General features: G+C 38.2%; 1 protein-coding gene and 1 long non-coding RNA gene across 3 annotated transcripts; both read right to left on the bottom strand.

Annotated features, from left to right (window-relative positions):
• Positions 1 to 5,655: 5,655 nt before the first annotated feature.
• On the bottom strand, positions 5,656 to 8,942 carry LOC143940083 (olfactory receptor 6B9-like). Of its 2 annotated transcripts, XM_077461129.1 has the most exons (3): positions 8,755 to 8,942; positions 8,060 to 8,169; positions 5,656 to 7,089 (listed from the first exon to the last, which is right to left on the bottom strand). In XM_077461129.1, the coding sequence occupies exons 2-3, from the start codon at positions 8,081 to 8,083 to the stop codon at positions 6,136 to 6,138; spliced, it is 978 nt and encodes a 325-aa protein (XP_077317255.1). In that variant the 5' UTR covers positions 8,084 to 8,169; positions 8,755 to 8,942; the 3' UTR covers positions 5,656 to 6,135. The 2 variants fall into 2 exon arrangements, with proteins under 2 accessions (XP_077317255.1, XP_077317256.1); XM_077461130.1 differs by lacking the exon at positions 8,755 to 8,942 and having other exon boundaries at positions 8,060 to 8,489.
• An 18-nt stretch (positions 8,943 to 8,960) lies between these two features.
• On the bottom strand, positions 8,961 to 9,993 carry LOC143940082 (uncharacterized). The gene is made up of 2 exons (XR_013263823.1): positions 9,822 to 9,993; positions 8,961 to 9,123 (listed from the first exon to the last, which is right to left on the bottom strand). It is a non-coding gene; the product is annotated as an uncharacterized LOC143940082 (long non-coding RNA).
• Positions 9,994 to 14,045: the final 4,052 nt, after the last annotated feature.

The following is a 14,045-nucleotide window of genomic DNA, read 5'->3' as shown; positions in this document are numbered from 1 at the left end:
CCTAAGGCCCAATTTTTCTGCCCCTGTTTAACAGGGGCGTTTAAGTACAATTTTTGATGCAATGCTTTGCAGCAGGGCTAATTCCTGCAATAAAACTAGAGTGTATGGCAGAGGTTGCAGTGTGGTGGCACCAGCACCAGTGCCTAAGGCCCAATTTTTCTGCCCCTGTTTAACAGGGGCGTTTAAGTACAATTTTTGATGCAATGCTTTGCAGCAGGGCTAATTCCTGAAATAAAACTAGAGTATATGGCAGAGGTTGCAGTGTGGTGGCACCAGCAGCAGTGCCTAAGGCCAAATTTTTCTGCCCCTGTTTAACAGGGACATGTAATTACAATTCTTGATATAATATTTCACAGGAGGGCCCCTTCCTGTGCCCACCCAGAGTAACGGTGAGGACTTATAGTGTTGTGGCACCAGCACCACAACCACCAAAGGTCAATTTTTCTACCACTGTTCAACAATGGCATGTAATTACAATTCTTGATATAATCGTTCACAGCAGGGCGCTCCAGCGCCCACCAAGAGTCACTTTGAGGGCTTACAATGTTGTGGCAAAACCAACACCTTGTTCTGCCATTTCTGCAGAGCCCCTACTTTCAAACATCCAATTTACAAACATCTCCTACTTGCAAACGGAAGGAGACAACAGCAAGTGAGATGAAAAAAGATTGACGACAAAACAAATTATACAGGACAGGAGCTACACTTTAAAAATGTACCAGTTGAAAATTACAAACAGATTCAACTTAACACAACAAACCTACACAGTCCCTGTCTTGTTTGCACCGCCTGTATACTGCTGTTCTGAGTATATAGGGCCTGGGGGCCACACGCATTTCCTTTTTTTAATATGGGTACGGGGTTCCCCTTAATATGCGTACAAGACCCAAATAGGCTGGTAATGGGCAGGGAGGGCTACCCATGCAATTTTTCTCAATGATTTTCAACCATATTGCAGGAACCAGATATAACATTAAAACCGCAAGCAGTTTTAAATGGTGTTATTTTCGTTAAATGTCATTTTGTGCAGGGACTGTTCTAAACACGGGAAACACGTGGCACTTCACAGGCATACTACAGACACCCCACAGGCACCATATTTAAAGGAATATTTCACTTTTTTTTTTTCACTTTAATCGTCATTAAAATCAGTGCTCCCGCCAAAACGGCCGTTTTTAAAACTTTTTTTTGCATTGACCCATGTCCCCTGGGGCAGGAGCCAGGTCCCCAAACCCTTTTTAGGACAGTATCTTGCATATTAGCCGTTAAAATTAGCACTTTTCATTTCAAACGTTCGAGTCCCATAGACTTCAATGGGGTTCTAACGTTCGTTCGAATTTGGGGTCCGTTCGAAAGTTCTGGTGCGAACCGAACCGGGGGGGGGTGTTCGGCTCATCCCTAGCCACATCCCCTAAAGTATATGGAATTTGCAATGTTTGAAAAGATGGACTTTAAAGGCACGTACAGTATATACATTTTTTAACAAAATGCATTTATTAATATACACATATATCACAATACTACAATACATATATAGCGTCAAACATAAAAGTTGTACTACTTGTGGTTCCCCTAATATACAGACTAGATATCGTTTTAGTTGAGGTTCCACTTCTCCATTTATAAATTAAAAACAATTCTGCTCTACATGTTTTGCAACTGTATCGATCGCTTCTTCAGGAGCTTGAATATTTCTATATAGAAAAATATTTTTATTAACAATATATTGTACAGGACAACTTACAGTTATAAAAATAAAGATAAAAATTAATTGCTGTAAAAAATACATTTAATGTGTGTAAAAAGTGTGTCTAAACTCACTTGCACCGTAGGTACCTGACAGCAAGACTCCCCCCCAAGAGGAAATGGAAAACAATCAACAGGGCCTCCAAAATCAGGAAGTAGTCACAGTTAGCACATAAGTCAGAGTGTGGGGACATACAAAGTAACAAAAAAAGTAATAAGAAAAAGGGTAGTATATAATCAGGGCAAATGGCTCCAGGTGTGGTGGTATAAAAATGTATACTAGGGTAATCCCTCCCAATACACACTTATAAAACATACTTGGCTTATTTGATTAAAGCAGGCTTTCTTGGCAGTTTTATATAAGGCTTTGCGGGTCTAAGTGCAGACAGGAACAGGGGAAGTAAAGAGAGAGGCACATGGGGGTTATTTACGAAAGGCAAATCCACGTTGCACTACAAGTGTAAACTACAAGTGCAAATTGCACTTGAAATTGCACTGAAAGTGCACTTGGAAGTGCAGTCACTGTAAATCTGAGGGGTAGATCTGAAATGAGGTGAAGCTCTTCTGATTTTATTATCCAATCATGTGCGAGCTAAAATGCTTTTTTTTATTTTCCTTGCATGTCCCCCTCGGATCTACAGTGACTGCACTTCCAAGTGCACTTTCAGTGCAATTTCAAGTGGACTTTGCACTTGTAGTTGGCACTTGTAGTGCAAAGTGGATTTCCCTTTAGTAAATAACCCCCATAGTTCTCTAAAGAGGCTCAATATCGGCACAAAGGGTACACGTGTATTAGTAATGTAAGTGGTGCAGCAAGGAGCATGGATTTACCTTGAAACCATTCCTGGTATTGTAAAACAAAATCTGCTGCTAGTAGAGAATAAAGTTCTGCTGCTGACAGGCAATGGCAATGCCGAATTGATACTGTTGGTATTCCCTGAGAGGAAAAAGAAAGAAAGAGAAGCTTTAGTGAGAGGGAGGAAAGAGAAAAGAATACCTCTAGCTACTTGTGCTTAGTGTTATTCGGTACATGCATGACCCACCCACCTGAATGATGAATGCTTCCCAAATGCATCCAGGGTAAAGCCAGAGAAGCGAGGGACGTCCGTCTACCTCGAGGCGCCTGGGCAACCTCGCTTCTGTTTTGTATGTCCTGACCGGGATCATGCGTCAGAAAAGCGTCTGACGTCACCCAGTCCGTCCGAACGCATCACACATGCACAAAGTCAGCACAGGCGCACTGGGTATATCCGGCCAGAGCCGGTTCCAGTATCCGCCCGACAACAGCACACTGCAGTGCAATTTGGGGACAATGAGTATGTCCCCGGGGCGCCGCAGGATGCCACAGCCAGTATTGTCTGCAGAAGCAGGATCAGCATTCTGCAGAACCCTGGCCGTGTCTCCAGCAGCTCGGGCGGCCGCACGCACTGACCAAGCTGTGCAGGAACTTCTCAGAGCAGGCCCCCAATGGTGAAAAAAGATTTTGCGATCCGGTTTCCACGGTTAGTAAGTGTATGTATAACCCGAAATCAGGACCCTGATTGCATGTATTCGTGCCCAATGACATCTAGATTCCTCCATAGGGGCACCGTATGGTGACATCCCAGGAGGAATATCTAGATATCCGGCCAAGGTAATAAATCCATACAATATGGTAAAATAAAAAAATTATGTAAACAACAAAAGCACACATAAACCAATAAAAATGGCATTACGCTTCCATTTATCCTCCTAGGCCCTCAAGCCAAGTAATATCCAGTGAGATTATGTACATGACCCACATCATACTGCCATACCAAATAGAAAACTATATACTGGAGACATATAACTGGGCACCAATAATAGGCATATCATTGGTCTTAATCAAAGGAATGGTCTATATGATAAAACTTAATTGATGCCAGGTGATTTGGTGGCTTCCAGACTTTCGACCCATAAAGTCCCAGTTGCCGCCACGTAGGTCCTGGGGTATCACTGCTAGTACTAAAAATCGCAAATGAGCAGTATTAAATTTGTGATATAGACTCAGGTGGCGGCTAACTATGGTAATCATATTGGCATATTGTGAGTAATATATGTGGTTGTAGATCCACTATTTGAACTGATGGTTTGTTTTCCCTACATAAAATGCTCCACATTGGCAGAGCATCAAATATACCACTCCTTGTGTATTGCAATTCGCATGAAAGCATGGGAAAAACATTTCTCCATTAGGTAGACGAAAGCTTGTCCCCGTCCATGCCCATGGGCAATATGTGCACTGTCCACAGATCGAGATCCCTCTGTCTGTCTAAACATCAATGCCACTGGGTATGTATTGGCTGGTTGTGATTTTACTTCCTATTAAAGTAGCCTTATGGAACACTATCTCCGGGGTTTCTCTCACATATTTTTTTGAGGATAGGGTCCCCACTCAAAAAATGCCAATGTTTTTGCATACAGTTACGCAGCTGGTGATGCTGTATGGAGTACTTGGTAATAAACTTGGTGGTGTGTTGCATGATATTTGTATTTGGTTTGGGATACAACAGGGAATTGATACTGCGATTAAATGCTTTGTTATATGCCTTCCTGAGCAGGCTTTTACTGTAGCCCCGCTGATGAAGGCGCATGCGTAATTCTGCTGCTTGGAGTTTGAAGTCATGTTCGTTGGTACAATTACATCCAAGACTAATGTACTGGGCGTAGGCTATGAGCTAAGGAAGTGGGATGTCCACTTTGCACATGCAAGATGGTGTTGCCTATAGTACTTTTCTGAAACAGTTTAGTAGCAAGCCCAGTCTGTATATCCTTATGGATCATCAGATCCAAACTCTTATGTTTGATGCTATATATGTATTGTAATATTGTGATATATGTGTATATTAATAAATACATTTTGTTAAAAAATGTATGTATAAACGTGCCTTTAAAGTCCATCTTTTCAAACATTACAAATTCCAGATAGATAGATAGATAATTAAAGTAGATAGAAAATAAAAGTTCAAGTCTTTCACAAATGTATACATTTATTAAAGTGAAGTTCCAGGCAATAAGTACAAACTTACAGTAAGCTACTAGTATTATTCATCAAACAAAGCAAGGATCAGTAAATAGTAGACATGTGCATTCGTTTTCGTCCGAATGCATTTTCGTCCGAATTTCAGGTATTTTCGTTTTAGTTTTGACAAACGATAACGAAAGTGCAGATTCCGAAAAACGAAAGATCCGACATAAATAAATGCTTTTTTTCGTTTTCGTTGTTACAACAGTTCGATATAGAATAGGAGATTCGAAGTGGCCGTTCGATATAGAATAGGAGATTCGACGTGACTCCATATGTCTATTGAACCTGTGGTCGAATGTGCCTAAGTTTCGTTTACCTCTATTAGTCCTATTATATAGAAAAGCTTCGACAGAGAGTAAATATTCGACATAGAGAGAACAGAATCGACAGAGAGAAACGATACTGGAATTGGGTGGGGGAAGTAAATTAAAAAAAAATAATGATAATATTCGACGGGATCGTTGCACGTTTAAAATAATATTCGACGGGATCGTTGCACGTTTATAATAATATTCGACGGGATCGTTGCACGTTTATAATAATATTCGACGGGATAGTCGCAACTATACGACACTGCAATCGTACATTTCGGCAATCGAATGCTCCGCCTATAGGCTATATAGTTTAGCAGCTCCATCGAATCTTCTTTATCCATTCGACAGATACCATAAGCCTTCCAAGACAGATTCGACCGTAATTCATGTGGATTTTCGGACAAATGCAATTTTTGCACGAAAAACGAAATAAATAAAAACGAATTTCGGGAGTAACTAAATAAATAAAATTTACGGACGAAAACGAAAAAACGAAACGAAATATTCTAGTCTGCACATGTCTAGTAAATAGACATTAGAAGTGTAGTTCTGTAGCTTGTTCTACTGTATATAACTTTCTCTCTCTGTGCTTCACCAATGCTATTAAAACTTTCAAAGTTTATCTAAACCAAATTGGTGAATGTGAGAAACTTCTTAGTATTCCTACTGTTTGCATCATGCTGTCTCTGCGTAAGAGGCTTTAATGAATGTGCTCTAGCAATTTTGAATGTACTTTTAAATGATTAAATAATTAGCATACTATTTTCAGCACCAAATTCAAGTGGACCCAGGGTCAAGGTCCATAATCAGCACCTCCGCCTCACACAGAGTCACAGCAAACTGGCAAAAATGGAACTGAAGAAACAAGCTGGTTAGAACCATGTGGAGTCCACAGTGGCTTCAGCAGTATATGGTACAGTTTTAGAACATAAGAGGTCATAGACCAACAGATTTAAAGATATTATTTTAGTTTACTATTGGATTAACCTAAATAGGAATTACAATATGATGTGTGTACTATTTACATTTTTATTTTTTTCTCAGAAATGGCAACTTCCACATGATCTCCTGAACTTCTTTGTTCCTCAGACAGTATATTATTGGATTCAGTAAAGGTGTTATCACTGTGTAGATAACAGATACAAGTTTGTTGGAATCCACAGATCTAATCCTGCTTGGTCTGGCATACATAAAGAGAGTGGCCCCATAGAATATAACCACCACAACCAAATGAGAAGCACAAGTGGAGAATGCCTTCTTACGACCAGTTGAGGTTGGGATGGATAGAATGGTAGCCAAAATACAGCTGTAGGATATACACGTGAGCAACAGGGTGACTAGAAGAATTAATAATGCAAGTATAAAGTCAACAAGCTCAGCCAACCTTCTGCCTGTGCAGGCAAGATTAAGAATTGGAGATATATCACAGTAAAAGTGATTTACAACATCAGTGTGACAAAACGCTACATGGGAAATGTAGTAAATCTTCATAAATGAGATGATGAAACCTATAAACCAGGAGCCCATTGCAAGGTAGACACATGAATTCCAGTTCATGGTGGTGACATAATGCAAGGGACTACATATGGCCACATAACGGTCAAAGGCCATAATTGTCAGCAAAACACACTCTGTGCACACCAAAGCAATGAAGAAATAGAGTTGTGTCATACAACCAGTAACTGAAATGTTATGACTTCCAACGACAAATATTGCAAGAAGCTTGGGCACTGTGACAGTAATATACCATATTTCCAGAAAGGCCAGGTGCCCAAGAAAGAAATACATTGGTTTGTGTAGCTTAGAGGTGGTCCAGATAATAATTATAATAAGCAGGTTTTCTAGAATGGTTAAAAGATAGGTGAAAAAGAAAATGAAGAAAAGAAGCATCTGAATTGGTCGAGAAGTAGGAAATCCTAGTAAAGTAAATGTTTTGATACTTCTTGTAATATTTGCGTAGTCTTCCATTATCCAACAGTTTTCCTGTAAATTAAATGTCAGCAAATCATTGATTAATTCAACAATTTGGAAATGATAGCTGTTTCATTATGTGAAAATTACATATTTTACCCACAAGAAAAAGAAATACAGATGATATATTACTGAATCAAGCTGTAGATATTTGAGTTTGATATCAGATATTCAAGTTTAATTAAACATGCAGACATAAACTGACTGTCAAAGCTAAACCTTTTGTCACAGCTTTGACCATCGACAGTTGCAAAAGCATTCCTGTTTAAGTTATGCAGGGAAACACAACGTGTACTGCAGACAGCCCCAGTGTTCAAGCAATAGAGACCAGGCATTTGTGTTCTTAGCCTGTCTTATCTCTTTTCCTGTTAGCTAAAGCTATCAATAGACATGAACATGAATTCACCCAAATGAGGTGATTGTCATCTCTGTCATTGGACACAAATAGCTGGTATAAACATTGTATAGTATATATAGATATTGTTTCAGGGCAATGAATATAGTGCACACAGACACAAAATATCCTTTCAAAATTTGATACATTTTTCGTGAGTATTCTTGAACTTAAAAAAAAGTCCCCCCACTATTTTTCTTTTTGTGACCTCCTCTCTTTACTCTCTTTACTCTTTTGAGTAACTGTATGGTCTGAACAGAGCAGATATTTGGGGGACAATTTACCCATTCAGGTATGTTTGTAATTTGAACTCTTTTCACATAGTCAACGCTACCATGCTCCACAATTTTGAAAAGTGATTATTCAATGTGTTGTTTTCTACAAAATAGCATTTTGTATTTCCACAAGACAGTTCAAATTTAGTTTCACCCGTCTATGAGCCAAACCTTTTAGAAGTCTTGTGGGATATCCAGAGTGCAGACTTTTGATGTGCTGAAATTATTACTGTATTCCTTTTTGAAGAGCAGTGGATTTTTCACAAACATCTGCCCTAGTCATTTTACGTATGTGATGACTGATAGTACTTACCTTTTTAATCTTCAATGTGTTCATAAGACAAAATATTGGTCTATAATGGTCAAGCCGTGATATTAAATCTAAAACAAATTATCTTTATCAACAATTCTATTGAGTTGAATCTGCAAATGAAAAATGAATATACTACTAGTTTTATAAGTATGACTACAAAATATTTTTTGTATACCTAAAATTAATATACTTAGTGTTACTTTTATTATGTCTCTGAAACAATTAGATTGTGATCTATTTGATAGTACGCTAAAGGTTCTTTTTTCTTGTACTGTATCTGAATGCATCTCTAAGTAGTCATTAAAGTTAACCATTATCACTAAACTCATGCGTGATCAACTGCTATGAGGAGTGTGGGTTAAGTGACCTCATATAATCGGACACTTCATCCCTTATATTAATAAAGTACAAAAAGAGGAATTATAGCGGTACTTTACCCCACAAAATTGCCAAATTACCAAGGGGACCCCCACAAGAGGGCAGGCGATCAGGCAGCCCAACAAACATGACAAGGGGAGATACCACTTGTGTGACCACAGGGGACATATAGGGACCAGGCTAGATTGGAGTTAAAGGGAAGAGTAAAATGGAATTATATATATATATATATATATATATATATATATATATATATATATAATTGGACATAACCTGGTTCAATATTGTGGACTAACATAGCCTCAAACAATACTTACATATACTCTGCTAAGAAGGAATGTAGGTAAAGGGGCGTCAATCAGCTTGATCAACTTGAGCCACAACTATGTAATATAAAGGCCATCCTACTGTATTTTGTTTAAATAGGGTAAAGGTAATATATAGTTATCTTAATTTTTTGGCTAGGATTAAAGAAATAAAATGTAAAAAATAAAAAATAAAATTGCATCTTGTAATATTTGCATTCCAGTAAATATCCCGTAAATAAGAAATAGTGTATATGAATATTGTGTAGTATTTCATTCAGCAAGCAGATGGAGCGTTTCACATGCTTCCCCATGTCTCCTTTGTTCCTCTGTTGTGTAACACATGTTTGCAGAGCTAAAGATCTCTGAAATCTCCAACATCTAAAATTGAGTACACAAGAAAAAAATGCAGTTACTCATTCCTTATCAAATGGATCTATACATGGTTTTAATCAGAAAAATCTAATCTAAAAGTGGGAAGTTACTACTATGGTGCCTCTTAGAAAAAGTATATATATATATATATATATATATATATATATATATATATATATATATATATATATATATATATATATATATATATATATTTTTTTTTTTAAGAAGCAAATTTAAAATATATCCCCAAATGCACACTGTGGGTGGATTATCACATTTAAGAGGTTGTAAACTCCCATTTTTAAGTTGTACCTATAGGTAAGCCTATAATAAGGCTTACCTATAGATATAGTAAATATCTCCTAAACGTGCAAATGATAACTAGCAGCCATGACGTGACGTAAATTCTAGCATTTAAATTTTATTCACAAAAAATCTTGGATATCCAAAGTCAATCATTTCTAGGTTGTGTCTGCTTTATTGGGATATAATTTGTAGCCTATATTAAAACACATTTTAAAAGGCTTAAAAACAAATAACAAAGAGACACTACACTAAAAGCAGAGAACAATACTTAAAAATGTTATTGTCCAATACAAATAAATAATTATTGTTACATTTTAGTTATGATATACAAAAACTGTAATTGTAATTCACAGTTTTTACTCCAGAACAGTATCATATGAATTATTATACATGACCTTGGTTCCAGTGATGAAGATTAGAAACAAAAAAAATAAACATAGTATATATTGAATCATCAACTATTGTATCAAAATAAATACCACATGTCATCATTTCAACAGTAAGGGATTATTGTGCTTTCATATACTAAGTTACAAATATAGATCTATTTATCCTCTTTGTTTAAAAGCTGACAGTTTCAGTTCATTGATTATTGGTCGCAAGTTACCTTGTTAAAGAAGTTTGTCTCTAACCCAATGGAATAAAATTTGTGCAGTTGCCAAAAAGATTGTTACAACTTTAAAAACATTATAAGAACAATTCAGTACTGTCCATGAAACTTTTTTGTTTTTCCTTGTTGTAAGTGCACTAATACAGTTAAATCAGCTGAAAACATTTTAAAAATGATTATAATTAGAAAATAACATAATTCTGTGAAAATTATATTAAGTTACACAATTTGAAAGTGTGGCTGTAATAAATGCATGGTGTCTGAAAATGAACCCTGTATTAATTGCCTTCTCAAAAGCAAAATGCACATGCATCTGGGCCCAACTATGGGTAAAACAACATATAATGCACACATTTGTGGTATCCCCATGCATATCAGAAGGATCAATTATTTTGGGCTAATTTCTGGTAATAAATCATGGCAATGGCCCCAAACACACAGCTAATGAGAAACATTTATGGGATAATGCATTTTTTTCTTTTTTTCCTTTCTACCAAATTCAAAAATATTTCTGCAAAAAACCATGGGGGTCAAAACTCAAGCTGTAGATAAATATTTTGTTGGTTCTTAATGGCAAGATGGTTATTTGGAGGGGTAATTCTGTCAATTAGACAGCACAAAGTATTCAAAATGAATGCATAATGCCTGAAAATTATGTTCAGATTAATATCACCCGCAAAGGTGAAATGCAAATGATTGTTTCTTGTCCTGCTATGCGTAGAGACAAATAATGCACACATACTGTATGTGCTATCCCCACGCATGCCAGGGTTATTTTTTGATAGTGGGCGATGGCAATGGAAATGAACAGGCTGCTAATTAAAAAAATTATATGTTTTTACCATTTTGGGACAGTTTTTCTTTGATAATGAAACAAAATAAGGAATCATTTACTATCAAGACCAAATGAAAGCCCAATTTGTCCTGAAAAAAAATAAGGTGTTGTCTCCTTGACAAAGTACACTGGTAAAAATTATTCTGTTGGCTTGTAATTTTAACATAAAAACATTATAATTTGCAACATAAAAATAAATGTTAATTAATTTACTATGAAATTTTGCAATCAGTGACACTGTGACTGCGAGGGGGGGGGGGATCGGGGGCGATCGGGGGGTGATCGGGGGGGGGGGTGATTTGTGTGCCTATGTTTACCTACATGTCAGTTTAGTGTTGGTGCACTTACTATTGTGTTCTCCTCGCAGTCCGGTCAAAAAGACTGCCCAGAGGAGAATGACATCACCTCCTCCCTGCCTGTGTTTACACTACACAGGCGGGGAAAGCTTCTCATTCGCCAGGAGCAATCGAGAGGGGATGGCCAAAACCAACGACCATCTCCTCATCCCGGATCGCTCCTGAAGCGAAACGGACCACCACAGCCAGTGGGAGGGGGTCCGATCGGACCCCCCACCCGCTGGAAGGCAAGCACGTACATGTATGTGCTTGTGTCTGTCGGTGCCATTGTGCCGACGTACATTAACACTGTGTTTAGAGCTGACTGTGTCTGGTCACCATGACAACATGTAGTGTTGTGTGGGCTGGGCAGCGTTCTATTGGCTCCCGCAACGGTGGACGTGACGATATAAACTCGCCTTCTTAGTCATGTAGGCACGCCCTCTGTTGAAGTCGGAAGTGATGAAACGCGTCAGTGCTTGGCCTACACGACGTTCCCGGAAGTGACGATTGCGTTCCACCACTAACCAGATCCAGGAAGTGACACACAGTGTCAGCAAGGAGACACATGCGGAGGTTCCTGGCGGTCTAGACAATACGGTGATTGAACACACATCTTGTAAATGCTGTATTATGTTGAATTAATGTACGCAGATTAATATAAGGGGTCTTTTTTTACTTGTGTGACTAACGTTAAAATAAAGTAGAATTACGCTATGTGCAAATTCTTCGTTATTCTATGACGTGTTTGGAGCACTTTTGGCAGCTGGACCCTAGTGGATGGCAATGGAAATGTGGTAAAATCTAGAGAGGGAATACCCCCTTAAAGGAGTTTTTTTCAGCTTTGTCTGGTGAGTTTAACCCCGTAGGGGGAGACATTCTACACGTGGTGAATACCTGTGAAAATCTGGTGGATGGCATATTAACAGCACTTGAAATAAACACCGATATCACCTTGGAACGCTGATCAAACCACTATAGTCACCTTTCCTGCACATTAAGAACTTTTTCTTGATGGTGTTATCTTGGACTTTGCTTACAGCGCTGTTTTAGTACTGAAATCTTCAGTAATTGGACTGATTTAGTTTTGTACTACCTGTTACTTAATTGCTTTATTGTTTAAAATGGCTGCTATCCTGTAGACCTTCTAGGTAATTTTTACTAACTGGAAGGGTTATATTTATATGATATAAATGTTTTTTGGATTCTGGGTTTGCTGAATTTGGCACTGAAAGGTGCATTATAGGCCTTTTTAAATACACCTTTTTTATCTTTTGTTTTATTTTTATTTTTTTCTCGGCAGCCATGGATGCACTCCATTATCTAAAAAATAGAACTATTGACATTAACAGCATATTTGCAATCAATGAACAGTCTTCCACCCAGGCCAACTATAATGGGGCACTAATTGCTCTAGGTAATGCCCTGGAGAAACAAGTAAGACATGGTGGGACATTTGTACTTTAGAGCAATATATAAAGGAAAACATTATTGTCAGGAGCTTAAGATGGGAGGTAGTCCCTCAAGATGGGCTGGATGACCCTAATTCTATGAAAACATTATTGTCAGGAGCTTAAGATGGGAGTTAGTCCCTCAAGATGGGCTGGATGACCCTAATTCTATGAAAGAGTGGTTATAATTTTTTAATGGAGTAGGATTTAAATTGCAGGATTTGGTATTAAAAAGGAAACAAGAATTCATGAATTAAAATTGCAATTAGACCCCATGAAAGACTCATAACAGGTGATTGATTTTAACATACGGATAAAAAAGAAGCTTGAAAAAGTAGATAAGGAAACGCAAAGAAAGAAAACAAAAAAATTCCATAGGGACTTGGGTGATTTTCAAACTAATTCTGTGTGCCTATAGCAACAAACCAATGGTTGTTCATCTGGAGAAAATAAAGGTACAAATGGACAGGGGGATGGATTACATATGGGATCACAATATGGAGACAGCATTATCCCTCCTATTAGGGACCATCCGGGTAACGATGGCCCCCTCTACCATCCGGTGAACCAATCCACTCCAACTAGGAGTGGTACCAACAATGAGAGAGGCCATATGACAAGGGGGAGAGCTCCCAATCCCCCAAGATATCCGCCACAGAATAATTATTACCAGGTCCCAGTGTACAATAGATTTAATCCACTGCAATATGATAGCGGGGAGCGTTACCAATCACCGCATCCTTTTTTAGGAAGAGGGAGGGGGTGGCAGAAATGAGGGCGGGGGATCCCCAGGAGGGGGAGACCACCGATGCACCCCCAACCATTGCAAGGACCCCATTGGAGAGAACAGACACAATGGGAAAGGAATCAAAACCAGCATCAGCACCAGAGGTGAGACGAACAAGAGGTTGCCGAGCTGGACGAAGGGTCCAGAAAAAGAAGGCGCGATAAGGATTAGGGGGGATTTTCAATTTGGCAGGTGTCCCTTTAACACATAAAGATAACTAATATACTAAATCTTGGACTGAAGTGCGGTCTGAAAAGGCCTATTAACAAATTTAATGTGTTCATAGATGTACACAAATATATGAGAAAAATGAATATGAAAAAATATTTTTTAAATAAGAATTCTCAGCCAGTTACCACTATTCCATCAGTACAAACTGATAGTGGGTTACGCAATAAATCCCTATTTAATCCTGCAAACAGTGCCAATCAACAGGTTGATGTATTTAAAGGGTTAGTTTTACGGGATCTAGAAACTTTAATACCTAAGAAGAATGTTAATCCACGATATATACAGGAAGGAATCAAAATGCTAGAAGAAAGAAAGGACCTGATCATAAGACCCACCGATAAAGGTGGAGGGGTGGTGATACTCACAAAAG

Source organism: Lithobates pipiens, unplaced genomic scaffold (genome assembly GCF_037356315.1).
Source record: "Lithobates pipiens isolate NorthernLeopardFrog02 unplaced genomic scaffold, aLitPip1_a1.2 Scaffold_3, whole genome shotgun sequence".
NCBI classification, from domain to species: Eukaryota; Metazoa; Chordata; class Amphibia; order Anura; family Ranidae; genus Lithobates; species Lithobates pipiens.
The sequence above is the reverse complement of the archived record's forward strand: the minus strand, read 5'-3'. Positions and strand labels throughout refer to the sequence as shown.